The sequence below is a fragment of the Aythya marila genome (genome assembly GCF_965140915.1).
Source record: "Aythya marila genome assembly, chromosome: 3".
Classification (NCBI taxonomy): Eukaryota; Metazoa; Chordata; class Aves; order Anseriformes; family Anatidae; genus Aythya; species Aythya marila.
The window spans coordinates 72,169,079-72,196,574 of record NC_139044.1 but is presented as its reverse complement, the minus strand read 5'-3'; the positions used below and the strand labels follow the sequence as shown (position 1 = coordinate 72,196,574).

The 27,496-nt window shown below is 47.0% G+C and overlaps 1 protein-coding gene across 2 annotated transcripts; it reads left to right on the top strand.

Annotated features, from left to right (window-relative positions):
• The first annotated feature begins 444 nt into the window (after positions 1 to 444).
• Positions 445 to 26,404, top strand: TRAF3IP2 (TRAF3 interacting protein 2). 2 transcript variants are annotated; one of them, XR_014317171.1, is made up of 12 exons: positions 445 to 486; positions 1,654 to 1,820; positions 8,716 to 8,794; positions 9,045 to 9,782; positions 12,854 to 13,043; positions 15,225 to 15,400; positions 16,466 to 16,554; positions 18,003 to 18,071; positions 20,152 to 20,268; positions 21,161 to 21,249; positions 21,349 to 21,423; positions 24,572 to 24,630. XR_014317171.1 is itself a non-coding variant. In XM_082756643.1 (11 exons), exons 3-11 carry the CDS (start codon positions 8,779 to 8,781, stop codon positions 24,716 to 24,718), a joined length of 1,617 nt encoding a protein of 538 aa, XP_082612769.1. In that variant the 5' UTR covers positions 445 to 486; positions 1,654 to 1,820; positions 8,716 to 8,778; the 3' UTR covers positions 24,719 to 26,404. The 2 variants fall into 2 exon arrangements, 1 of the variants encoding a protein (XP_082612769.1); XM_082756643.1 differs by lacking the exon at positions 21,161 to 21,249 and having other exon boundaries at positions 24,572 to 26,404.
• Positions 26,405 to 27,496: the final 1,092 nt, after the last annotated feature.

Below are 27,496 nucleotides of genomic sequence, written 5' to 3'. Positions count from 1 at the left end.
AGGGCCCCAAGTGTGTCACTGCCACCATGCAGCCCCGACAGAGAGCCCAGCCCAGCCCCGCACAAGGGGTGCAGGCAGCAGCACCAGCCCTGCTGTGGCTCTGCCTTCGCCGTTTCTAGCCCTTTAGCACTGGCTGAGCTCTGAAAAAAGGCACAGTCCTGAAACAAAAGCCACCCTGCTGAAAATGGCACTTTTGGCAGCAGTCAGGGTGATCACAGTGCAACAGAGCCGTACAGGAGAAGCTGTATAATTGAGTGACAACTTCGAGCTGACTTGAACAGCCCCAGCTATAACGCCACTAATGCTCATGTGTTAACCGAAAGCAATTTTGGCTTCAGCCCAGTAGCGTGACTTAGGATGACCCAAAAGGAAGGGTTGGTGTCCTCGGCGGAGGAGGGCGGGGAAGAAGAGGAGGAAGGGGCCAGGACTATCAGTCGGAGGGCCGGGCTGAGCTCCTGATGGACAGTGGGTTTCTCTGGGAAGAAGGTAAGCCCGTGGGGGCACTCAGGCCATGGGACAACACTGCAGTGCCACGGATATAATCGCGTTTAGTGCTCAGCTTGGAGGCACCCGCTGCTCCCAGCCATTTTAATTCTTCCCCTGGAAATCTGGCAGTAGTTCTCTGGCAAGAGGAAATAAGTATCTGGGTCATGGCTTCACCTCATGGCCATGAATTGGGCTGGCAGGATGGTGTAAGTCTGGAGGGGGATTGCTGGGCACATGGTTCCCTCCTCTGCCCCCCATGCCACGGGAAGGGCGCAGGAGCAAGAAAGAGAGGCACCACCCAAGCTACAGACCTCGGGGGGGTGATTGAGGCATCCCTGCGTGTGCAGGCTGGCCGATCAAGCGTTAAGCTGGCGTGTGGTGGCAGCCCGTGGACGCCTGAAGGATGAAGCACTGCGCATGAGTTGCAGCCAAGACAGACTCCTCCTAGGGTTAATCTAAGAAAATGTAGGCTAAAGATCAGGAAGAGCTTCTTGGCAGGGAGGTCTGTGAAATGGGGAGGTCAGGAAGGCGGTGTAGGCTGGGACACACAGCTGCATCCAGCGGGAGCAGCAGGGACCGCTGCCACGAAATGGCCGGCGTGGCTCTTAAGAGCCCACCACGCCATGCTGCGAGCACTGGTCTTACTCGGCTTTCAGGAGCAGTGCGAATGCATAAGGGCTTCAGCATGTATGAACAGAGAGTTTCTGCTGCTTTGAGGCACGGAGGAAAACTTGGAAGTGTCTACAAGTCAAACCTAAAAAAAAAAAAAAAAATCAGATGAGAAATCGTTTTTTTGTTCTTTATATAGTTCTTGCAGTCGTCATGTGATTTTCTTCGGTAGGCTGAATCACAGTTGGTTTAGTGTTTGGGATTGACAGTAAGTAACCGGGGATTTAAAAAAAAAAAAAGCATGACTTTTCCAGTGAGCCACATTGTTTAGGAATCATACTGGGTTTCCCCTACAGTTATTTATCTGTAGGGCTCACGCAGAGGCAGCCTGGCCTCCTGCGAGAGAGGGAGAGAGACGCACGCAGGCATTTGGAGAGAGTTTTTGAGCTTCAAAGCGTCTCTCCTCCGCCGCTGCTTCTCTCCCCCACAGGAGGCTGCAGACGGAGGCTCTCCACTTCTGAGTTGTGATTTGCATGCCTCTTCCACTTCCTGCTACAGAGCCAGTTCTGCAGCTTACCTGGGAGAGGAAGAGAGGCTGTCGTAAAAGGAGGAAAAAAACGGCCGAGGAGGGAGACCCGGGTGCTCGCAGAGCGAAAGAGCGCGTAGGAGACACTCCAACCCCTTCCCCTTCCCTGGCCAGCTGAGTGAGCCTCCTCAGCCACAAGGTAAGGAGTGTTAAAGATACTGTGCTTTTCGGTCCCTGCTCGTGATTAGCTGTTGACCCACTTTTGGCTCTCCGTGGGTATTTTTTCCCTCAGATTTCTCTCTTCCCTCCCTTTTTTTCCCCTCTCTCTCTCATCTAATGATAGACCGAGCTTCACAGATGGTTACAACATGTTTCAGCCATTTCACTGCAGGTTTTTTTTTTTTTTTTTTCATAATCAGGAGAGTTTTGGGGTAAACACTGGAAATGGACACGCCTGGTGTTGAAATGTTGTCCTGCGTATTTACATAGCTGCCTGGCAATGCCTGTCAGCCAGGCCTGAGCCCAGTCCCTCCCTGCACGGCTGTACGTGCCCAAGGCGGCTTGTTCAGCGCTGCCACGGGGCTGGGTGCGGGCACGGGGGCCTCTGCCTTGGTCCCCACTGGGCACTGCTGGCCCCAGTGCCAGGGGCAGCGTCGGACAGGTCCTCAGACCTGGTGGGGGAGAGGTCAGTGGAAAGCACGAAGAAAACAGGTTTCTAGACCTGGTTCGCACAGTCTTCCATGGCGTTGGTATGGAAACGGTGGGAGCGAGCCAGTCGTATTTCTTTTTAATTAGAGTAAAATCAGCCATATAAAAATCACTCTGGTTTCATCCCGTAGCTGTTTGTTTCAGGACGTGGGTTTTGTGGGGCTAACGTTTGCTGGGTAGAGAGAACAGCAGATCTGGACTTATTGATCCTCCTCCACTGCCAGTTACCAAAGGACTGGAAATTCCCAGCCCCTGTAAGCTCCCTACAGGTTCAAGGCCTGGCCTGGATGCTGGAATCGTCCACTTGCATGGCCATCTCCCTGGCAGCGTGACAGGGAGCACGGAGCTGCGTGTGTACCTTCAGGCATGAGCAGTGATTCCCCACAGAGACCAGAGGGTGCTCCAAACCCCATGGCACAGAGCTGGCTCTGAGGCATCCCCCTGCTCTGCCTGAGGCAGGTGCCAGCCCTGGTGCCTTGTAAAAAAGACCTATTGCTCCATGAAGAGATCCCAGCTGTGCCCCCACCCAGCCCCCTGCGTGCCTGGGCCACTCGCTGTCGGTAACAGCCATGTCCCCACGCTGGGGAATGGCCAGAAGTCCTTTGGTTGGGGTCAAGGGGACAAAAATGTGTTTAAAACAGCACTGCAGTGGTCAGTGAGCACTCGCTGACACTGCTGGCTGTTGGCAAGTGTCTGCTAATTGTGCTGCAGCCTGTGATACCATCAGCCTCTGAGATCAGCTTGCTCTTGCTGAGTGCCAGCAATGTTCTGAAGCATACTGTACTATTTATTTTACTTTTTTTCCCCCCTCACCTTTTAATCTTTCTAAGAAAAGAAACAAGCATGTGCAGTTATGGTGTTTGTGCCTATGAGTGCCCCTCACCACCAGCAGTGGCGTTCGAAGTTTGGCAGAGGGTACATGTCCATGAGGTATATACATTTCTGCACGTTTCACGAAAACAAACAAGACAGGGTGAGAAGGGCTCTTATCACACCAGCTGAGGGACACACGTCAGGTCTCAGAGTCTTCCCCACACCCTCCCACCACCCACACACCCAGTGCCCTTCACGCTGCGGCACGGAGAGAGCGAGTACATCAGCCCTACGAAGTGCCAGAGATTTTCCCTTATTAGGAGCCACTCGGTCCAGCATAAGGTACAAAGCTATAGGAAATCAGGATTTTGTGGTTCCCAAGGAGATTTGCTCCTCTCAGGGTGATCTCCTCATCCAACCCCCCTCAGCTACCCCAAATTCTGCCTGTCAAGAATGGTTACGTGTCGGGATTTTCAGATACACTGGGGCCATGGGATATCCCAGTTTGAGGGTTATTCAGTACCTATGAAAGTTTTATCAGCATCAGAAATGGGCAGAAAATAATCTCCAGACAGCAAACACATTTTTAAGGTGCCTGAATGCGGACGTCTGAGATCATTGCAGACATTTTCATATTTCATAAACGTGGAAAACTGGCAAGGAATTCTGCCTATACGTGAGACATCTGTCTGGATCCTTTTTTAAAGTGTTGTACTTCTAATTTCTTGATACTTATTGTCTGGTGCTCCTTTTACATGCATATCGAAGTCTACACTCAGAGAAGTGGAAAGATATTCGTGCTGAAAAAGAGGATGTGATGTTTGCCAAGCAGGGAGGCGTGGAAGCATGTTCCCCCGTTTTCCTGGTGTATGTAGACTTCCATGTCATGGCTGCAGGAAATATGTAAGAGCAGCCGTACAGTCAGCGTGGAGGAGGAATGTTGTTTTCATATTGTTTTTCTGCTCCTTCCAGAAGTCGTAAAAATAAACACTACCTGCCCTAGAGAGTTCAGAGTCTGGGCTCAGAACGTGACACACTGCCTTGGTCTTCGCTGGGGAAGGTACCCAGGGGAGCCGGGAAGCATCTGTGATGACAGCAACCCAAATTCTTCGTGGTGCAGTGAAACTCTTCAGCTTGGATTTCTTTGTCTGTGTTTATTTAAGTTATAGACCCAAAACAGTTCCCACATTTGCACTTGCTCTTCCCGAAAGGATTTGTCCCTGGTTTTTGGAGGAAAGTTTTGCCTAGCGTTTCTGTAGAGGAAGCTGCGCTTGACACAGTGTGCTGAAGCACTTGCACTTCTGTGACCCCGTCACAACAGCATTTGTTGCAATCTCAGTGATGTGTGCATCCTAACGGCAGCTTGCAAACTCTGCATCCAATTACTCCCATCCTGCAGATGAATATCTGCAGCTCCAGAGAGCTTAAATGATTCAGCCAAAGTACAAGGAATTATATGGAGATGAAGAAATTCCGATCAATCCCCACCCCTTGTGATCTCAGCTTTGCCTTAATCTAAATCCATGCTATTTCAGAAATGTCATGACTGGGGAATAAAAAACTTGTGAGCTGTGCAACAAGGAAAGTGAGGTTCCTTTCTCTTCCTAATATTTTCTTTTTTACTAATGTACACAAATGTATCTTTGATCAAAGGGTAAGGATGTTTTCCCCCTCTCTGGAAGTGACGGGGAGCGCAGATACACTTGCGTCGCAGGTTTTCTCTTCTGTTTCTTCACTGACAGGACTTTCCTAATCAAAAGCAGATCGGTGGTAAGCATGTGTTTTGGGACAGTGCATCCTGACAAGCCAGGGAAGTAGATGGAATGCCTGATGGTTTCGCAACTGGCCACAAGAAAACTGCAAAGATGGGCCCGAACCCAACACTCTTCCTCTCCCGGCCACCCCCTTGCCTCTGCTGGACGTTTCTTAGGGCAGTTTGGCCCTTGCTTCAAACTCGGATGCTCAGGCCTGTCCCCACGGACCTGCAAGAGTTTGTTCCCCTCCGTTTATGCTGTCCCTGCCACTTCCCAGAAGTGGCCATCCCCAGCAGCATGCAGGTCACAAGGAGGACACAGCGGCAGGGGGGGCAGCCCTCCCTCGGGGCTCTCAGGCTGGAGGAAGAGAAATTCGCTGCGTCTGGGAAGCCTTGCAAAAGCTGGGATGTTTCTTCCTAAAAACTTGGGTCCCTGCCTGTCAGGTTGCTGAGCACCCACCCAGGAATGCTTTTTTGCTGAACAAACACACACCAGAGAACTGCGCGTACGAGGAGAGGAAGGAAAAGAAAGAGAAGGGATGGTTTAAGGAGTTCCCTTCTCATTTCTGAGAGCAGCCCAGGCCTGGCTACTCTGTCCCTTTAGGAAGGGCCCCTTCACTTTAATACAGGCAGGAATATGAGCAAAAGCTCCAGCTGGTTATCAGTAATCTCCTGCATAGTCACCGGTGCAGGGGGTATATTAAATTCTTGAAGCTTCCTGGCAATATCACGATCTGACTTGAGGCTGCAGTGGCTTTGGAAATGAGATTGGGCACGATCTACGTTCTCCGGTGGTCTTAGTGCCAGAAAGGGATCAGGCTGCGGGTTTCTCTGGACGTTTCAATATGCTGAAGCATTCCTTTACCCTAATTCTTCAACACTGGGGACCTAAGCAAGTTATTTTTCTGTCCACGGCTTTACTATACTTGCAGGATAAATCCTATAGGAAAGTCAAAGGAGACCTAATGAAATCATAGACTGTGAGGCCACATAAAATACCGGGATAATGGGCTCGGTGTTGTTTTTCCTTTTTTTCTAGAAGCTGAGGGTCGTCAGTGGAGCAGAACCAAGGTCCTGACATGCTGCTGTCAGAGGAGGGGTGTTTCTGAATCAGCTGTAACATTTCTGGCAGAGAGGGGATTTCTCCTGGGAATTCCAACCCAAGCACCGCCGCCGGCATTGCCCAAAGCACGTGGTGGGGTTAACTTGTCCTCGGGGCTCTCTCCACAGACAGAGCTCTGCTGTTGTAACAGCTTCCCTTTCCAAGCAGAGCTGCTGAGAGAGGAGGAGGAGGAGGAAGTCACTTCTCCTCCTCCTTCATGGTGTGCCTGTTTCAACACCAAAGCCCTCGGCCCCGCAGGAGCAGGAGCTGTGCGTGGGCATCAAGGCTCAGCTTTCGATGCTCAGCTGTCCTGCGGCGGGATAATGTTTAAAAAGCTGGAAGTTTTTGCAGGGAAGCACATAGGCGGCAGAATCAGGTCTCTCTTCTGTCTGGCCAAACTGTTTTTACTCAGATATTTGCAGTAGTTTCCATAATGTTTAGTTCATGTAACACAGGAAGGAGATAAGGCAGTCATTTAAATATTTAGTTGATTGAAGAGATAAAGAGGCATTTGTCCTTTTAGAGGGCCAAACTAATAGGAAATACGTTTTTTAAACTACTCTGAAGTAAGCATTGTTTCTGCCGAGTATTAGATTCACGTAGTCTGTGCGTGACCCATTTCACAGCCAGCCAGCATGAATGATGCAACTGAAAAAAAGGCAAAAAAACTTTGAAGGCTGTAGCCTCCAAAGGAATTTATTAACTTTTAAATCCTATCGGACAGCTGGTCTGAACCCTGCTGAAGGCAACAGAGAGATTCCCATTGAATTAACTCAGGTTTGGATTGAGTTCTTGGTTTCTCTGTAGAAATGTGTTCTTATTGTGGTGCTAAACCAGCGGCTGCTGAATATAGAGGATCTGAAGGCAAAGTGGCCTGGTGATTTGGCTGTTTGAGACCACCAAGGAATAACATAGTGAGCCAGGCCTCGTAAACTAGTTTCTGAAAAGCCATGTTTGTGTGTTGGCTAAGGATTACCTCTAATGGTGATAATGTTGTAGAGATAATTATCTCTAATGGTGATATCTCTAATGGTGATGTGCTGTGCTGTCCCGTGCGTCGCCGCCCCAGGGAGGCACCCATTTAATCTGTGATCCGAGCAGAGTTCCCAGGCTAACAGTGCCTCGTCACTGCCACGAAGGAGCACACACCTCTGCCACCATCCTGGGCTGATAACGAGAGCTCAAAGTTTCCTCTTTCCCATCCCACGAGTTACGAATTGGGGAACCCTGACTCAGTGAGTGGGACTGGCGACAGGGACGTGGCGCGGAGGAAAAGTACTGAAGAGCACGGGGAAGGACGGCTGTGTGGTGGTGGTCAGCCAGCTGCCAGGATTTGAAGCCTGGGTGCTCGTGTGGGAAGGAGCTGGTTTAGGACAAGACCCTGCCTTCTCGTGCAGCGGGGTGCGGCTGTCGGAGCAGCAGCGTGCTAATAGCCGCTCGCGGGGCTTGGCTGCATGGGAAAGTTTGCCAGCGTAATTACTCCGCGGTAATTATCCTACTGTAAGTCTCCCCGTGGACGTGCTTATTACAACATAGGATGTGTATTTTGAATATATGGAAAACCTGCTGCATAGGTGGGTTTTGTGTTACGCCGAGGAGGAATATTTACATTGCAGCCCAGCAGCAGCAGAGCACAGTTTTTATCCTACTTCCCAGCAAATGTTACACCAAGAGTCTTCAATGCCAGAGGTATTTTCAGGGGGAAATACATGCCAGTCGACCTGATCAGCATGAGCATGAAGCCTCTCTCTTGTCCTGTAGCACAGGACACGTTCTTTGCTTTTCCAGAAGGCTGTGGGAGCCAGGATAAAGGTGGGGACACTGCCTTGTGCCTCTCCATAAGCCTGTCCAACTCTTTCTAATGCTGTGGTTCTCTGAATACATTCCACATTTGAACTTTCTGTTCAAGCTACTGTGACTGAAACTGGGCAAAATTCTGCCTCTCCACAGTCCAGCAACATTTAGGTCCAGCATAAAACCGATGCTCTATGAAGCCTGCAGCAAGGATTGTGCTTCTCATCCCAAAGGGTGGTACAGTGAGAGCATGTCAGTCACCCATCACTGCTGCTCTCATTCTGGAGCAGAGGCATCTGTCATCAAGGATCATTTGGTTGGACCAAATTTACTGACGGCACCCCCGAAAGGAAGGGATGATTCTGGTGTCTGGAGCACAAGCCAATTCCGAAGAAAGGGAGAAAATAATCCAAACAGTAAACAAAGTCTCTAAATTGTCTTATAACTCTCAATAATTTCAAATAACAAGCACGCAATAACAGAATGGGTGGACTGGTTTGATAAAACAAGCAGCAACACCTGGAAGCTAGCTTTGGAACTGAAATCACTCAGCTAGGTGTGCGGTGAAGTTTAGATCCAAGGAATCAGTATGAAGGCATTATTACAAGGTCTGGAGTAAAATACTGCAAATGATTGTATTCCCTAGGATATGCCCGAGCATACAAATCCCCAGATTTATACAGCCTGCCTTTCTGTCAGGTGCAGAAATTACCTGTGAGAGACAGTTTGTGCGCTTCTTTTTTCCCCAGTCTCAGCAGGAACAGTGAGTTCCGTAAATCCCATAAAAGTGTCTGTTTTGCGAAATGCAATTTCCAGAACTCTAACCAGTATTTCTTTTCCAGGCTCTGAGATGGAGTTATTTTGGGATTATTGCCTGCGTGAAACTGCACCATGTTCACAAGAGTCCTCTCTCTTGTTTTCCAGTTTGCTGTAAGATTCTGGCCTTGCAGTCGACTCTCATTTCTGGTGTGACCACAGAACCGGGAAATGGCCTCCGTGTCAGGTTAGTCCAAGTTATAACTCTGCACTAGCCACTAACTAGAGGGTTAACCAGCTAATCCTCTGCTGTCTTGCTTTGCCAAAATTCAGCCATACCTTTCTTGCTGTTTTCTGCCTGTCTTTTTTAAAGCATGTAAACATGTGGATATAAAGAATGCACATTGCTCTTCAGTACTCCAGCTCATCATCACCATCAGCATCATATTCAGTGGTCTGGCTGTCAATCTACAGTGTTTCTTCTTCCACTTTTTCAGGCACTTTTGTGAGTCGAAGCATACCAGTGGAAGTCGACGAATCCATGCCGTGGTCCCCATTTCCTGAAGGTGTCTTGGAAGAGGCTTCACAGCCTTCTGGAGAGGATGTGGAGGATGAGGAGCCCCAGAGACAATGTGCTGCTCCTGTGGCTGACCCATCGTGCCCCTGCAGAGCACCAGCACATCACCAGCTGCCCGCAGAGCCAGACAGCAGGCTGTGGTCAAAATACACCGATCCTGATGGAGATGGGCACTCCTGTTCCTCCGGTGAATCAATAGCTGGAGTATTTCACCCCAAGATGCACCTTTTAGCTATGGACAAGTCAGGCGTGCAGCCAAGACCACAGCTTTCAGCTGACACTGGGCACAATTCCAGTAAGTTGGAGCAGAGCTTGTCTGACGCTCCCGAGCACTCGCCGGAGGAGAGCAACAAAGGGAGTTCACGGTCACAGCAGCCCTCGGGAAGCAGACCCGCAGCCGAGCTGGCGACTGTGGACACGGGGTACAACTCCCAGTCGCGAGACGTGATGGGCATCAGGCAGCTGGAGCCCCCCTTGCCGCTCGTCTCCGTGCTGAACCCCCAGGACCTCCCAGGACCACTGATCTCCAGGGAGTTTTTCGGACCTGAGCCCCAGCAGTACCCCATGTGCCAGCACTTGCCCCATCCCAACGCCTCCCCGGCAGCCCACGGCTGCTTCGGGCACCGCTGCCCGGCAGAGCAGCACCTGCAGAGCCCATGTGAGTAGCACTGCTCACCCCGAGGCAGGTTTTCGGGGGGGCATCACAGCCATCGTTCCCAAAGCTGCCTATTTTCCTACTGTACTTCCTTTGCAGCGTGCAATTATTAATATTTGTAAGCAATTACTTGCAGCCTACTTTCTGTTTCCAGGTTTTAGGGTTGTGCAGACGGATTCTCTGATGCAGAGCCTCTGAGCCAGAGGGAAAGTTAAAGAGCTCACAGTTGCTCATCAAATAAAGGCTAATGATTTTGCCTAGAAACTAGCCTTTGTCAGTCATGCTGAGCATACACAGCCTTCTCCCTGCTGTTATTTCATATTCTAGTCATTTCCTTCCTCCTTGCATCAGTCAGTCAGCAGCCTCCTATACCGACTTAATTCCTGTTGTTTTCATAGGTTTCCTTGCTCCCACTTGGATCCCCGAGGTTGAGAGTTTCCTGCCAGAATCAGGCTGGGTGCTTACCCTTGATCTCTTTAAACACTATCTGCCAGTGTTACGACCAAACTAATCCGTGGGCTGTATTTCTGTATGAAAAGAGCGTGACATCCATCAACCTCATTTTTTTCTGTTGTCAGCTGAAATGGAAGCTCATTACTCGAAATGGACCCCTCTCAGCTGCTGGTGATCGTATCGCTGAGCGCTGATGTGACCCAGTCAATATGGGTGTTTTGGCTCTCGGAGGCTACGGCGCAGTTTACAGCCTGCTATTAATTAGTATTCCTTTCCAGTCTGCGAGATTCTTATCTGTTATGAAGTGAGCTTTGAACATTCAACAGCAATATCATTGTTTTAATACAATTTATATTACATTAGACACAGGAGACCCCGACCAGTTTGGAGCTGGCTTGGTAATAAAAGGCTGAAGGCCTGTTCTGATAACCCTTTTTTCTTAACCTTCTGTTGACTGCAGAGCATTTACACCACATTTGTTTGGAGTTTTCTCATTCCAGTGATGTGCTATAATAAGGTTCGCAATAGTCAGAGTGTCAGAGCTGCCGTTTTCACCTCTGGTCCTGGGGCTTTGTAATGGGGAAGGGGCTACAGATGGACTTCCATCAACGACTGGAGCTGAACATTTGCAAAACGTCCCCTGCTTTTCTGCACGTACCTTCTGGTTTCAGCTTAGCTCGAAGCAGATGAAGAGCTGGTTGCACAACACGTCTCACTATTTACCTCCTCCACATGTGGGCATCGTGAGAAACAGGACAGTTACTGAACCAGGCTGTTGTGTATCAAAGCAGGGGCTCTGAAAGGCTTTCTTTAGAAAAATCGCTGATGTTTCAACCATATCCAGAGGGCAAAAAGAATAAAATAAACTCAGATGGCTGGAGCAGATTTGGTCAGGACCAAGACACTGGCAACTGCGCGCCTGTTTCTCACATGCCTGGGACGGCATAAATCACCTCCTGACAGCTCCTTGTGTTTCAGATAATTGTTGGGCAGTGGCAGCCCACAACAAAGCCGTGCAGTTCGTGTGTCGCAACTCGCCTCTCCCGGGCACTAGCAACAGCGTGCATCGTGCCCGTAAGCTCTCAGCTGGTCCTGAACACCTGCTATTTGTGACACGACAGCAGAGCTACTTCTGAAGTCAAAGAAATCCTCGCGGCCATGCTGGGTAACCGAGGAGCACTAGTTCAGATATTTGTAGATGAGAGCTGTTGGTGTGTGAGGGCGCGCGTGCGTCACCAGGCTGTGCTTTGAGCAGCAGTGGTTGCGGCCTCTAAAATACTGCAGCATCAGAGAGAGCCGAGGGAAGCTGGTGAAACCCAGGCTGGGCTCCTCACCTGTAAAACCAACTGAATCGCTCAGAGCCTGGACAGCTTTCCCAAGGCTGGTCATGAGGAATCTATGAGAAGCTCATAATTACCCTCATTTTTTTTGTTCTGCCAGCCTCCTTCACCCTGTGCTGTTACAAACAGTTAAGAGTGGGGTGGGAATATCTCCCAATGCAATCTCAAGAAATAAGATGTTGCCGACTCACGATTCCATCAGAAACCTCTGTAATTGTGGGCTTGGTTTTAAAGTACTGGCTCCTGGAGTTGGATGACTTCTTTAAAGCTTTGTTTTCTTTTTTTTTTTTTCCTCTTTTTCTTTTTTAAACCTTAGTCCTCATGGCTGATAGGAAAAGGAAAGCATGACACCAAAATAGCTAAAAGGATTTAAAAAAAAACAATCTAGAGGTAAAAAAGAGTGTTTGAGCACTGCAGCTTTCCGAGCCAGCTCATAACACCATAATCATGCAGTGCTAATAAGCCCTGCCAGGCTGGACTTTGATCTGCACACAGCAGCTTGAAAGTGTGCAGAGCTGCTGCCTAATGAAAACTGCAAGCAGAAAGACTGAAAAAAAAAAATAGTTTTCCCCATTTGGGAAACAAACAGCTTACATTGCTTTCTCTTTCAATTTATGCCAACAGTTCCACTGTACATTAGTTATTAAACAGCATTACGTGTACCCAGCCAGCAACAGTCAGACTTTGCAGAATTGCTTGAGCAAAATTGTTACTTTGGGTTTCCCCTGCAGCCTCCTGGATGGCAACTGGACCAGCAGCAAGACCTTAAAAGGTCAGCTAGGCAGAAAATTCGTGCAGAGTGAAATAACAAACCGAGAGATTATTTTTTCTCCTTTCATTTACAATAATCACAGTCTGTTTAGCCTTAGTGTTGCAAACTGATTTGTTCCAGGATTTTGCATCTGCTTTCATGAGAATGTTGGGATGATTCATTTGCTCGAGTTATTGCCAAAAAGAAATTAAAAAAATAAAAAACACTGAGGCATGTGAAGTGCAGGGACAAAGCAGCCCCGAGTATTTAACTGTCAGTTGTCCCAGTAGTGCAGCCCACAGCAGGGATCTGAACCATGTCATGTGTGAAAGGGAAACGGGAAACCAGACCATAAAATGTTCCTTAATCTCGCTTCTTTCAGACTCGGTTACCTGCAAGGGCTTCCAAACTGCTCGGTTTCCCTAGAAATGAAGGAGGACGTGCCTGGAAAGGAACAAACACAAACTGATACAAAAAAAAAGTGTTGGCTGAAATGATAGCTGCTGCCTTTTGTTTTCTCACCTTCCCAGATGGCAGAGCTCCTTACCAGCATTTTGCACACACGTCGCAGCCGCTTCCTCCTGTCCCTGGACCGTGCGTGAGGGTCATCCGCCCGGCCCAGCAGCTCATCCCAAACTGCTCAAACCTCCGTGCTCCCCAGGGCGCTGGAGACCGACCACCCCAGAGGCTGTGCTCCTCCCCTGGTCCTCCTCGGTTCCCGTAAGTATGCCTCCAGGGGGTTGAAGCTCCCCTAATCTCATTCTGTGGGCTTTTAACCAGTAATTCTGAAGCCTTGTAGTGTTAGCGTGCTGCAGGGGTAGATGTAAGTGCTGGGCAGTTTTCTTTATTTGCTATTTTACACGCAGCAGGGACCTGACCTTACCCTAAGGAGTTTCAAAGCCGGTTACCCGATATGTTTTTACAGCACACCCTGAAACTCATGCATTAAGGAAGAAAAACACTTGAAAGTTAGAGATGGGGCTGATGAGTTAAAGAGGGGCTGAAAATATTTCGGGTGAAACTTTAGAGCTCTCCTGTTCGAGTGCAAAGGTCAATTTGGCGACTCGCTGCAGCCTCCAGCTCTATGGTGCACCAGCCCGGGCTGCCTCAATCATTGGCTTTCAGCAATTTCCTTCTTATCTCTTCCGTAGTGCAGAGAAAAATGGAGAAAATCTTGTCTGTCACTGATATATCTCTACCTTGCATTTTGCAGCATTTTCTATGATTTCTCATGTAGTAATAAAGCACATCGTGTCTAGCACTTTTCATCTGGGGCTTTTGGACTGTTTTTCAAATATTAATTTACCATGCCTCCTATCTCCCTCCCATTATAAGTGCATCATTAACAAACGGGAAATATCATCTATGCAAGGCTTTCTCCAGACCCAGCTGCCTGAAGTAAAATTGAAGCTGTAGGTATCACATCTGAAAAGCAGGCTGCTTTTATTTAAGTGACAAAGGAGATTAAAGGTGCTAAACTTACAGGCATCCCTGTTTGAAAATGTCCACTTGCGTGACACGGTCATGGCAGAAAACTAAGCAGGATAAAGCAGGATGGACAACGTGACGTTATGATAAGTCAGTAGCAGCAGCAGAGGTAATTGCACTAAAGGGTTCATCTGAAAATGTAGAAACACTGAGGAACAGCAGGTATCCTCTGCATTAGTAAAATTTAAAAAGACTGCTAATTTTTGACATATTTGTTAGACAAGGTGAAGTTTCAGGAAGGTCTGTAAATTAACTACAGGGTCGTTTTTGTGGCCTTTGATGAGGTGTATGTTGCTTTTCTTGGTGCTTCCTTCTGCTAAAAGAAATCCACAATGCCCGCTCTCTGTCTTGTGGCTACGTTGCTGGTGTCTGCGTGCTGATTCCAGGAACGGCAGATATATGTTGGTAATATTTGCCTATAGAGTATTTCGTAACAGAAAACATCTGTACCAAAATGAATAAACCAAATCTTAATGTGACAACAGAAAACATGCTGTGCCCAGACTGTCATCGTTCATTTAAGGAAGGCAAAGAAAAAAAGAGAGTGGGCTTGATTGACTAAATATCACTGCTCTGTGGGGAAAAGCCCTCAGAGAAACCTAACGCTCATCCAACAGATTCAGCCCAGCAGATTCAAATTACACCTCATGTAAAAAATCTGTGTAGATTTTCTTTCCTAGTGACTTCAACTGTGAACCCAAAGCAGAGTAGGACAAGAACTGCTAAGCTTACTGTAGGCACCCCTTTCTCTCTGTTACAGTAGAGCAGATATTAGGCAAGATTGCTGCAGGTCCAGAGCAGAGATTCCCAACATGACAAATCCTTGTTGGATCTGCTGTGGCTGGTTAAATTGAACTTTTTCCCTTTAGAAAAACTTCGAGTTTTGCCCCAAACTGGAGATACTCCGAGCTGTACCACAGCTGGAACTGGAGTGCTCTGTACCCCCGTTTTCCTGCTCCCCACCTAGCAGCACAGGACATCCTGAAAGCTGTCGTGCCATGAAAATTGGAGCTGTCACGAAGATAATGGGAAGAGGTTGCACAAGTGCCATTCTGCTCTGGTATGTGTGCAACAACATCCATGGCACAGCATTATTTCTTGCTCGGAAATGCTCTTTGCTCTTTTGTTAATTGCAAACTGAGCAGCTTTCAGCTACGAGGTACGTTTACTTCCTGTGGCTAGTGTTGCTTCTGCAATAAACTATGTCTTGTGGTAGACTGTCACCAAGGTATCAAGAGGACTCAGATCAAAAGATGCTGTAATAAGTAAGTAGAAATGCCAAGTCAAGCATTTCTACAAGAACTTCTCTTAGGTAATACACAGACAAAGTTCTCAGTTTGTTATTAAAAAGAAAAACCTGAATTTTACCTGAAAAGAAGTATTTTTTAAATCCTCTCTTGCTTTTCTTTGTAGAAACCAGATCTACAACCAGCTACCTCATGGTCAGCTACCCCCCAAGGCATGTGGCCCGGATGAAGCGTGCTGTTGTCCTTCTGACAATTTTCCATCTCCAGCTGCTGTCCCAAGACCTCTGAGTAACCCTGCAGCCAAGGGAACTCTGAGAACCAGCAATTTGCCAGAGGAGTTGCGTAAGTGGTTAGCAAATTTGTTCTGTGCGAGATTTCACAGAGCAGCTTCACAGCCTTAGGTGGGAAAGCTCGGGGGACAGAGTGGGGGTAGCAGCATTAAGACACAAAGGCAAGAAGAAAGGAAAACACTGGATGTCATCACATCTGTAGGGTGTGAGCATTCGTGTTTGGTGGAATGGAATTATTCCCTTGAATCCCGAAAACATAATTGTCATTAATTGCTTGTTATTTTGTTTACTGAAAATAAATACCGTTTAGATTGTTTTCATGACTTCTTGCTAAACAGGATGTCCCTTTGAGGCAGGAGGCACTCAGGCTTACAGTAAAAGACTAATAACAAACAAAGCCTTAGGGACAAAGTGTTTCTGCCTGTCCCAAACCAGACAAAAATGTCAAGTCTTGACCTCAGTTTCTCCCTGACCTGGTGAGTGGAGACGACTTCGGGTCAGAAGCCCACGGTGAGGGCCGAGGGCGTCACGAGCACCTGCTGAGCTTCTTTCCTTGCCACCAGCCCCTGAAACACTTTCACTCTTCAGCTCTTCTGGGAAAGTCAAGTCTCAGAAAAGCTGGCTTTCTTCTTAATGCCACGCTGGCCAGCCAGTGAGAGATGCCATTGTTAAGGTCCCTCCGTATCTCTCCTGAGGTTTCAGTTTTTCCTTTAGTCTTCATTTTTTCACATGACCTTTCAAAGCCCCACATGACAACTTTCTGGCCTGAAGAACCTAGTTGTGACTGTCCTCAGCTTTCCATCCTGCCCTGCACAGGAGCTTATTGCTGCTGTAAGGGGAGGCTGTGCAGCACCTGTATGGCTCCTCCAGCTCTCAGCTGGGTCAGTGAGGTTTTGGGGAGGCTGGCTGCAGCTGGGGCTAGGTGGTATGAGCTCTGGGTGAGGGCCCAACCTCACATATGCCAAAGGGATGGGGAAAAAAAAAGAAGCTGGATTTGTAAATTCATTTGGTAAACAATTTAGAGGCACATATGTGGGCAGAACCCACAGCACAGCAGAAATGGAGGCCCTTGCACTGTGTATTTTAATGCTTTGCATGTTCATATGGACTCTTTTAGGCAAGGTCTTTATAACCTATTCCGTGGACACAGCGGTGGAGGTCATGAAATTTGTGAACTTCCTGCTTGTAAATGGATTTCAAACTGCTGTAAGTACTCCTTCCGGAGAAAATTACTTTCAATGAGGGAAGAAAAGAGACACATTTTGAAAAAAAAAAGAAAGGAAAAAAAAAAAGCAGAGGGTATACACGGTGCATTTAAATGCTTTGCTGTTTATCACCATATTTTGTAGAGTAAGGAGGCTACAAATGGAATGAAATGGCCTCGGTTTTAAAAGTTGTAGCTTAAATGATTAGCCATTTCATTTGTCCCTATTTTAACTGAATTTTATACCTTGAATTGTGTTTTAATAATGACCCTGGAAAATTCCATTTAGTGACACCAGATACCAGACAGGCAATAATATGAGTTTCTGTGAGCTATTCCATTAACATTGTCTCGTATTTGGTCTGTAATACCAATATTAAAAAAGGTCAATTTTCACATTCATCCCATCCCAGCTTCTTTTCTGAGAAGGAATTACATCGTTGGTTCTTCAAATGTGAATACCTTTCTGCTAAAAACTGATCTAAAATCAGTGTATTTCACACAGCTTAATGAAACAGTCCATCTCATGGTTTCATTTGCTTTGTTAGACCTTTGAAAGGAATTCAAAAATCACTGGCTTGAAAAGGCCTGTGTCCTACTGTCTAATCCCATAAACCATCCAGATTTTCATTTAACTTCTGGTGAGTTTTCTTCGTCGTAACTACCCCCTCTAAGGTACCCGTCCATAGAGGCTGTAGGATTCAGCATTCGTCAAAATCTTGATTCATATTTCCTTATTTCAAGCCCATATGCTACCTGACCCCTCAACCTTCGCTCTGGCTTCAGTTCAGGAAAGCATTTAAGCAAGTGGCTGTCGTTAAATTGAATGAGACTCAGTGGGGGTTTTGTCCATGCTTATTTATTTTCATGAATCAAAGACTTTTTCCAGAGGCTGAAATTATATTTCTCCCCAGCAGCTCTGTGCTATGACCAATTCATAAGAAAGCTCAGGGCGTCATGGAGGTTCAGAGTAGAAGGCTCATTAATAGCACCTTTGCTGGACAGGCAATCCTTGGTGCCTGCTACAGAAAAAAAATACAGCAAAATAGCCCCCAAACAGGGAAACAAATGTGCTCTCTACTTTTAAAACGAAAAAAAAAATAAAAGAAAAGAAAGAAAGAAAGGCTTGAGAGTGGAGCACAATTCTTCTATCAAAAGCCTGGAGAAGTTAATAATTACTCCATTGGTCACAGTCCCTGAGTGCCAGTTCCTGGGCTCACTGAGTATGCAGGGAGTGGGTGGTGATGGCTGCGTTCAGCACTGGCAAGTCCTCCGTCTCTGCTCAGCCCCAAGTCTGGATTGCTGCAGCCAGTGTCGGTGCCCTGCCTGACTGCCCAGCGCACGCTCTGCAAACTGAATGTGATGGAAAGCTAAAACCTGACACTCAAAATATATCCTTGCAGCCAGAAAGGCGCAAGGCTGCTCACCACCAGCTTTGGTTCTCTTCCAGATTGATATATTCGAGGACACGGTGCGAGGTATTGACATCATAAAGTGGATGGAACGCTACCTAGGTGATGTATGTGAAGGCAATTTAACCTTGTGCACAGCAGCAGTGACCTGAGGAAAATGGCTGAATTATTCTGATAGTCACAGGAGCAGCATCAAAATGCAAGATCCTACTATGCCCTTTCCTGCCCTACTGGCATAGCAGAGGCCTGTGATAGAAAGCACAGGCAAATCTCACTTGCTTCCTCTTCTTATGGCCTCAAAACTCTTTAGGAAATGAAGTGCTAATCCTGGCATTCCTGACAAATTCTAGTGCTGGCTGTCAGATTCAGCCTGCAGCTGCCATTGAACAAGTTGTTTCTCTGTCTCATTTTTAAGATTTTTTATGTGCTTTGCCCATGCTCGGATATAATTTTGTCTGTGCTTCATCCCGGGTTGCACAGTAGTGGCCATCTCACCCACAGCTTCTGTGTTACCTAAAACATGGAAAGGTTTTTCTGGATAAACCGTCCTACATTTGATTCCTTTTGGTTCTACATTTGGTGTCCCTTGGTTCTTTCCTTGCTGGGGAGCCACCAGGCCTCTGGCTCACTCCAGGCAGATCTCCATGGCTTGGGAACAGGGTGACAAAGTGGTGGGCTCTCCCCAAACCCGAGAAAAGAAGCTCAACTTCCCCAACCCAGCACTACACAGGTTTCCTAAAGGTGATCCAGCAGGACACCTTAGCTCCAGTGCATTACCACACAGGCCTGGTGCTACTGCAAGCAGAGCTAGCCTGGGGCTCTGCTGTAGAAGTGCAGTCATGCATTTTGGGGTTTTCATCAGGCCAAATTAGGCTTGGACTCGCCGTGTATAATTGGGGTATGGAAACTAGAAGCCACGGTGAATTTGCTTTTGCCAAGAACATCATTAACACTTAAAATACAAACGGGCAGAACCCCCTAGGGACTCCTGCACAGTCAGTAGGAAAGCCTGATATGTGCGGAGAGCAATTCCCCCCTTCCACATAAGGATCCTTCTCTGGCTGCCCCCCTGGAGACGTCTGTTTTCCTCTAGTGCCTGTGGAGGCAGTTTCTGACTTCTAAACCTTTACACATGTGAGCAAGAAAGGACTGCTTGGACACAAGCAGGGGGATGTGTGCAATCAGGCATGTCTCTGCAAACCCTCAACATCTGTAAATGCTTACATGCACATCAGGCAGAAGCAAAAGTAATTCTGGAGTATGTTAAGTCAGTGCAAGGGATAATGGTTCTTTACCGTATTTGACCCTGTGGTGGGGCAAATTCCCTTGATATTGCACAGAAGGAAAGAGTTAATTAGGTGCCAGGCTGACTCTCAGCCACATACTTGGAAGCCTTACACGGCCTGATGTGGCGGGGATAAAAGACAGGCCCTAGATAAACAAAAGGAGGAGGCTTTCATCTGCGAACCTCTTCACTGGCCCACCACTAAGAGCAGAGAGATTTCCCAGAGATGAAGGATGGCCCCTGAGAATCAGTGGGGGCCTGGGATTAAACAGGTCACGGTGACACCTGGGCTGTCCCAGAAGGGTGAGGAGCGCTGCTTTCAGCCCACAGCAAGGTGGCACAGAGCCACCAGGTACCCCTAAACCTTCACGGGCTGTCCACCACAGCCCCGCTCTCTGCACAGTCACCCCTCTGCATGCCCCATGCTAAGGATCAGCACAAAAAGTTCCTGTTTCTGCTGCCAAAAGCCCTAGGTGTAGTTTCCCCAGACAACTGCCTTTAGTGGCTTTGTGTATAAAGAGCCATAGATGGCTGAAAAGATGCACTTTTCCATAAGCTGTTGGAAAACATTTGGGTCTGAATTTGAGGATAACTTTTCTGTGTACGTACATATGCACTCTGCGCTGATAAAAAAGTAGCTTTTTATTACAGGGATTCCAACTGTAAACTGGAAGCTGCTAATATATCTCTTGACATTTCGATTTTCTATATTATGCGATCTCGAGAAATAAAGAGGACGAGTGTTCGAGTTCTCCTGTGTTTCCTGCCAGAATGAATGAGATCCTCTCTTGTTTGCCAAGAACATAAAGATCACTTAAAACACAAACTGGCAGATTTCCGATCTGCCTCTACCAAACACGCTGCATTTCCCAATTTCATAAAAGTGCTTTTCTCCCTAACAGAAGACGGTGATGATAATCATAGCAATCAGTCCAAAATACAAACAGGATGTGGAAGGGGCTGAATCCCAGCTGGACAGGGATGAACACGGCTTACATACTAAATACATCCACAGGATGGTAAGCAAGGACATGCATTTACTGTTTTACAAAGACTGTCTCTTCTCCTCAAAAGACAAATCTGTCTCCAAATGGCAGGTTCTTTGCTTTGTTTTCACTAATCCCCATAGTTAAACACCCCCCTTTGGAATTCATTAATCCTCCCTCTCATCAGCTCCGTATGCTCATTAACATCTGCTAAGAGGTTCAAGAAAGAAAAATCCTATTAAACGTGCTCATCTTATTCTTCCATATTCTGTATATTTCCTCCTGCACCTTCGCAAGCCCACGTTGCTCCATCATACAGCCCCGAGCACAATCTTATCTAATGCTGCCTGACCTTCCTGGCTAAAACATGAAATTGCAAAGCAAAGGCCAGAGCTGCAAAGGGGGACCCTGGTGGCACTGGGTGGCAGGGGAGCAGCGTGGGGCACAGAGACCCATCTCTGCGGTCTGCCACAGGATGGATGTTTGGCCCAGCAGAGCTCACAGGGCCATGAAATTCACCCTTTCTCACCCTATAACTGGTCTGATTGTCCCATTTAATCCTGAAAACTTGTGAGGAGCTGGCACCAAGGGGTGAGCTCCCAGCAGCATTTTGCTCACCTCTCATCCCCTGGGAGCCTGTGGCTCATTCAGCCAGTGTCCTGGGGACACGGGGGACAGGCTGAGCCCCAGCTCAGACGTGGAACTGGGGCATAGGGGACAGGCTGGGACCTAGCTTGGACACAGCTCGTCTCCGGCTGCAAACTTTCACCCCCTTGGAGTCTGAACAGGGGCCTTGAGTCAAGCTTCATTGGTTCCAGAGGGATTTCATGGGGCTTGCAACTGCAGCTAAAGCCACAATGATTTCATGCCACAGAACCAAATGCTTAAGAAATGTTGACGGATCTTTCCTGTATCCTTTCTGTAGTAAAGAAGAATCAGAGTAAGTGGCCAAACAAAACGATACCCAGAGTCCAGCAGCAATAGATCAAATCACTTAACAGAAGAGCAGTTTAAGTAAGCAACCCATGTTTTTATGCATAGGATTCGGATGCATGCAAAGCAAAATGAACATAACCTTCCTCACAATAAACCTGGCAATTTGTTCTGTTCTAGATGCAGATCGAGTTTATACAGCAAGGAAGCATGAACTTCAGATTCATCCCCGTGCTTTTTCCAAATGCCAAAAAGGTAACACACAAACATGTATATATTATGACATGAAATATGTATATATTTCTCAGATCATTAGATGTATTATTTTGATCACAGTGCACCAGAAGAAGTCTTAAAAAGCCAAAACCTTCATTTTTTGATTCTTAATATCCCACTAGTAATATTCCACGCTGTATTTTACATGAAAAATTCGCAGTTTTATGTACATACAAATAAAAGCATTTCACCCACAATATAAACCTAAATACATAAATGTGTTTCTGAGGATGAATGTATAACTAAAACTCAGATTGTCTTGAGCATTGAAAGAATTTAAATGCAGAGAGATGATCTATCCAGCAAGCATACTTTTTGTATTAACCCTTTTATAATTTTGTCCAGATGTAGTACCGATGAGTGAGATGGGGGAGATTTATGACCGATTTGAAGTGAGGATCTGGAAGAGGGCGGGTTGAGAATATAAAAATAAAGAGGATAATAAATATTAAAGTGCTAGACCATTGCTTGAACTTTGATGGGCCCATCAAAGGCAAACTGTAAGGTTTTTTAGGACTTGCAATTTCATCTGCCCTCCTTATTGAAGATTCATTGGAGAATAAGAAACACGTAAGGCAACAGATTCCTTTACCCTTCTTCCTCGTGCTGAGAGAATCTCTTGGATTTTTAAAAGATCAGAAATGATAAATGGCTTCAGTTACAGTGGAGAAAAGGCATTCTGCCCCAAACTTATAATGGATATATCATGTTTGTGTTCAGTTTTCCTTGCTAAATGGTGCGTGGCTCTGCTGTTACCCCTAGGTACAGTGGCATTTTGGAGGAGGGTGGCCAGATTCTTTATATTTATTTGGGTGCCCAGAGTTTGGATCCTAAGTCAACATTTCAACAATGTTATCACTGACTGTAGGGCTGTGAAATCCCACAGCACTTGTGGATTTTAGTGTGATGAAGTTCTTTATTTAGGCCCTGGCTTAGTGTAAGCTCGTAATTTTGAAAACATGTTCCTGGGTTTGTAAAATATGTGGGATTCTTTGGACTGAGCATTACCTCTGGTATTTCATGTCACTCGGCTTCCTTCCTGAATGATTGCGGTCTGTTACTTGCATTAAGTGTGAAAAGCTTGGAGATAGCCCCGGTGGGAAATGGGCGGACCAAAGCAGCAAACTGTTCGGGGTTTTTGGCTGGTCTTTGCAGCTCGGTGTGAGGGCAAAGGGCAGGACTGCTCCTAATTTAGGGGGCTCCTCGAGTGGCTGCTATGCGAGCAGACCCTACAGCCCACAGCCATGTGGCGTGCGTGACGTGAGGGGCTGCAGAGACAATTGGCACAGCAGGCACTACAGCCTTCTCTGGGCCTCAAGGCAAACACGAGAACAATAAACTCACGTTAAATTTGGCTGAACTTTATGGATCAGAAGACATACAGCATATAGCAGCGGCTCTCGGACACTGAATGAGGAATTTCCAGGGCTGGTTTATTCAGCTGCTCTTATCAAAGCATCAGGCTCCAGGCAGCCTTCCTGCCAATCACTCCTCAGCCCACATCACCCTCCAGTTATTCCAGGGCTGCCTTTCTCACCCAAATTATGCAGATCAGCATTTTCTAGTGATCTTAAGGTTCTCTCTCTTCGTTCATGCATTTCTTTGGTACATCATTTACCTTCATCGAACGAGTGTAGAGGAGGTTAGGTACCAGAGCTTATAAAACTTGCACGTATTCCAGGGCTGAAATATGCCATGTATATATACAGTGAGATGATTTTGGCAGGCAAAATACTTCAATTTTGTCCTTTTTACACCGGACTTTTCTCTGTGTGTGTAAGTCCTGCTGTACCTGACACTGGAAAAGAGCACAGAAGCAAGGTTTGGGAGGCGTCACTTGGGGACGTGGATACTAGATGAGTTGCTCTCATCTGAAGTACATCATGAGGCACTGCTGGTATGTGAAAGTTAGCTGACCTCCAAGGGGAACAGATCGGTGCGATCCAAAGAACGTTCATCGGGAAATTGAATAATGAGGGGAAAAAACATGACACCAAGTTAAGGTGGAACCGGCCTTTCCAGCTTCCCATCGTACACTAATAAAGGAAATCTGGGTCCTGCTTGCTCAAGGCTTGCATCAAGCCAATCAGCTAAAATCTTACCTTCCTGATTTGGTCACCCCATGATGGAGCATTTAGCTGTGATTACCCCGGGATGTTTGCTACCTCTCCCTGGCTGGGGGTTACAGGCAGAGCGGGGGCAGCAGCAGGGAGGTCGTGAGCAGGGTTCGTGCCACGGAGGGCAGGACAGCTCAAACCAGGCTCTGCCCTAAACACACGGCCCTGCTGTCTGCACTCTGCCCTATTCCTATTCCTCTGATCCATCCCGCGCACCTCCCTCATGTTAAAATCACTGCCAGGGCTCGTTAGCATGCAGGTAACTTCATTCAGGAGGGGTATTAAATGCAATTGGCCACAGGACCAGCTCTGGAAGAAAGGCACAGAGCCTGTCTCTGGGCATAGCCTGCCTCTGTCCTCATATCCCCACTTGTCAGTTTCTTACCTACTATCCATTTCTCACACTAATTTCCATCTTTTCAGGCTTAACTAATGATTTCCCATGTGGGCTTACATCAAATGCTTTGCTGAAGTCCAGACAGAGCAGGTCTGCTGCATTTCCTTCCTCCAAAAAATGGAGTTTCTTATCAAAGACAGATAGAGGGCTCGTTTGGTAAACCTCTGTATTTGAACACGTTGTGTGGGTCCTTCAGCAGCTACTAAGGGGGAAACATCATGGGTTGCAGCCTTCCCCTGGTAGGGACTTAAATGTCTCCCTTGTCTCCTCAGTGTTTATTTTCCCAAGCCTTTAGATGCCTATCACTGAACTCAGAATCCTCAGAATCCCTTTGAAACGTGGTGAAATTAGCCAACATGATGGCAGAACAGAAAGAGAGACAGGCAAGCTGTGAGATCATTCGAAGTTCATTTATTTAGGAACCCAAATACGATTTTGAAGCCAAATTAAAATTTCTTGTTGTTACGGGAAGTGTCTAGAACAGACAAAATGAAATCTTGCTTGGCAGAGTCTAATGAAATCTGCAAGGTTCTGGTACAGATTCAGGAGGATTTATGGGATTTCACTCTTTTTTTTTTCTTGTTTTTTTTTTTTTTTTTTTTTTTTTTGTCAGGAACACGTGCCTACCTGGCTGCAGAACACTCACATTTACAACTGGCCAAAGAATAAGAAGAACATCCTTCTGCGGCTGCTGAGAGAGGAGGAGTACGTTGCTCCCCCAATAGGGCCTTTACCGACGCTCCAGGTTGTGCCGCTATGAACATTATCACTTAAAGTGCACAAGAAGCTTTGTTGTTAAAGAGTTGCTTTTGGCGGGGAGCCAGCCTTCTTCCAGATGGCTCTTTTTGATGACAGAAGACACTCTTTCTGCTCAAGGAATTGGCTGTCTCGGGTAACTCAGGCTCAGCTTGTTCCCCACCATGTTAAACATCTATTTCTGAAGCTGATGGGGCAGAACTCTTTTCTCCTAGGTTTTTTAATAAGCTGCAAATGGAAAGAATGTCCGGCTTTATTTTAACATCTGTTTTGAACATATTCCTTTATTAGTCAATATAGCAAACAAATACCAGAAATAATGTTGCAATAAGTGTAAAATGAAAATTACATCCTCCTTTGCGCTCAGGGTTTCTTTACAGACATTCCTGCCGTGTCCAGCATTAACATACAGTCACTTTGTACATGCACTATTAAATACATTTGCCTTTTGGAAGGCTACCTTACGCGTTGCGTCAGTTTTTCTCATTGCCGGGAACAACAAGGAGTGGGAAGGGTTGAGTAACGCAAGTTTTTCTCAGACTGCCTTGCATAAAGACACTGGCTTCAATTAGAGGCCTCCTGGATCTGCAGTCTCTGGAGCTCCGCTTCCTTACAGCACAGCCTCTAACACCTTGGGCATGTCACAGCAGCAGCCCGCAAAGGGACAGCGAAGTGCAACGCTACGTGTGCAGGCAGTGCCCTGGAGTGCTGCTGGACAGTTACAGCGAGCCTTCAGCTTCACGGCTGCTCCTCACCCCTTGTTTAAAACAGCATGTCAGAGAGGGATTGCCAACTGGAAACCAGGGACTGTTAGGAGAAATAACACCGACTCCTACAACGTGCAGGCAGTATGGAATAATAAAATAATCAAAGACGTTGGAGAGCCACGGGGTGTTGGCAACCGGGAAGGCTCAACATCATCACATCTGCTAAAACCTGAGCGTGTTTTTGCAGAGAACATAAGCATTACTTCAGTAAGGCTTCTTTATTTCAGTGCTTTAACCTTTGCTGAGATAACAGTGCGCCCCGTTGGCTTGAAATTCTGCAGCCGTCATCTTTCGAGCAGTCCCAAGAACAACCTGCTCTGGTGCGGAGCATTTCACGCCTTCCCACTACAGGCTCTTTCCAAGATCCCCTTTATTATTTGTTACGAAGTGACCCAAATACAGCTTCACAAAAAAAGCAAGCGTGTTTAGCAGTCTGAAAAGTAAATTAACCAGAAGTTGATGCTCCTGTTACATTGCCCGAGTTATTTAATTAGCTTTCCATGAAAGTCGTGCCTGTGTGGTGTGTTGATAGAGGACGTGCTTTGTGCTGCTGACGAGAAACAATTAAAGAACCACCTTGCAGCTATACTCGGGACAGATTTTCCTTTATCAGGCATTTGCATACAGAGTCACAGCTGCCTGAGAGCACTAAGAGAAGGGTGTATCCAGCATTGTCAAATCTTATAACTTTGAATGTGGTATTTGCTGTGTTTCTGTCCAGTTCCTAGAGGGAAGCTCAGCAACTGAAAGAGGCCAACACCTGCCGTGCTGGCAGTCTCCAGGCAAGGCACGATGCTGTTACGCAGTGGCACTTCTTGCCGTCTACTTGGGGGGTAGGAGCGACATTTTCCATATGAGAAAACAAAAAACTAAGCTTCTAATTAGGAGAATGATTTTCTAGAATACGGTCACGAGTCTAAAATCATGACAGAAATCCTTCTTAAAAGGTCATTGAAGTGAAGAAAAAGAGGGGGGGAGGAGGAGAGAGAAAGGGGCTTGGTTACCTAAACATGGCATTTAGGGTCACTTGGAGAGTCGTACAACTTCGAGCTCAGCTTCCAGGCTCTGTGCTAGAAAACGCAACTTTCTTGGAGTGCTGTGGCACATCTGCCAGCCCTGTGCAGCTGTTTCAGGTACTTCAAGATACCTAAAGCGTTTTAACACTCAAAAATAATCCCAGCATTCACAACATGCACTTTTTAGCAATGTTCATACTTGGGGGAGCACAGAAGGGAGCTTGAGGTTGGGAATGCGAGGTGTCATATGGCAACAAGACCACAGCACAAGAAGCTGAAGGCACAGCCAAGCAGGCCAGGGAAATGCGTGGCAGGAGAGGCAGCTGCGATATGGGGCCTCCATCTCTTCCCAGAGGCTGGCAGGAAGGAATGAGAGCTCCGTGCCCCATCGCCCTCCAGCCCTAGTAGAGCTGGGAGGGGACTGGGAGGGGTTTTTGGGGTGCTCAGCGTGGGTGGGAAGTCTGGAGGAGGAACCTGTAGGAAATGAGGCCGCGTTATTATCACTGCTTACAGAGCCGCGTGTTAGGGAGACCAGTTGAGCGCTCAAGATGATTAGCAAGGCTGGGTAGTAAATTCCTTTCATCGTTTTGGCTGTCATCCTGAAATACGAGCTCTAGATTTGCCACGGATTTGCTTGTTTTGGGCCAGGGAATTTCATTAAGTAATTCCCGCACCATGTGATACACGAGGTCGCATTAAATGGTCTGACGACCATCTCTATTCTTCTGTTTCGATGATCCCTGCCTGAAAAACCACGGTTGCAGAGCAAGGGAGAAAAAATAAAGCATTGGCGTTTCAGAAGTACAAAGAGCCCCATCTATTTTAACTGCGGGGATTATTTATTTATTTATTTATTTTTAATTGAATAACAATTCCCGGGATCCATTGATCTTTATGTTAGTTAGAGCGTCCTACAAGGACAGAAACCATGATGGGGAGAGGGCGAGTAACGAGCGAGCAGCCTCGTGAATCCCTTCCCCTAAAGCTTTGTATTTGGGG

Excerpts from the sequence above, each read along its gene's own strand:
- TRAF3IP2 (XM_082756643.1), top strand. Across the intron at positions 9,783-12,853 it reads GCAGCACCTGCAGAGCCCAT|ATGGCAGAGCTCCTTACCAG; the intron begins GTGAGTAGCACT and ends TCACCTTCCCAG. Across the intron at positions 18,072-20,151 it reads TGGAACGCTACCTAGGTGAT|AAGACGGTGATGATAATCAT; the intron begins GTATGTGAAGGC and ends TCTCCCTAACAG.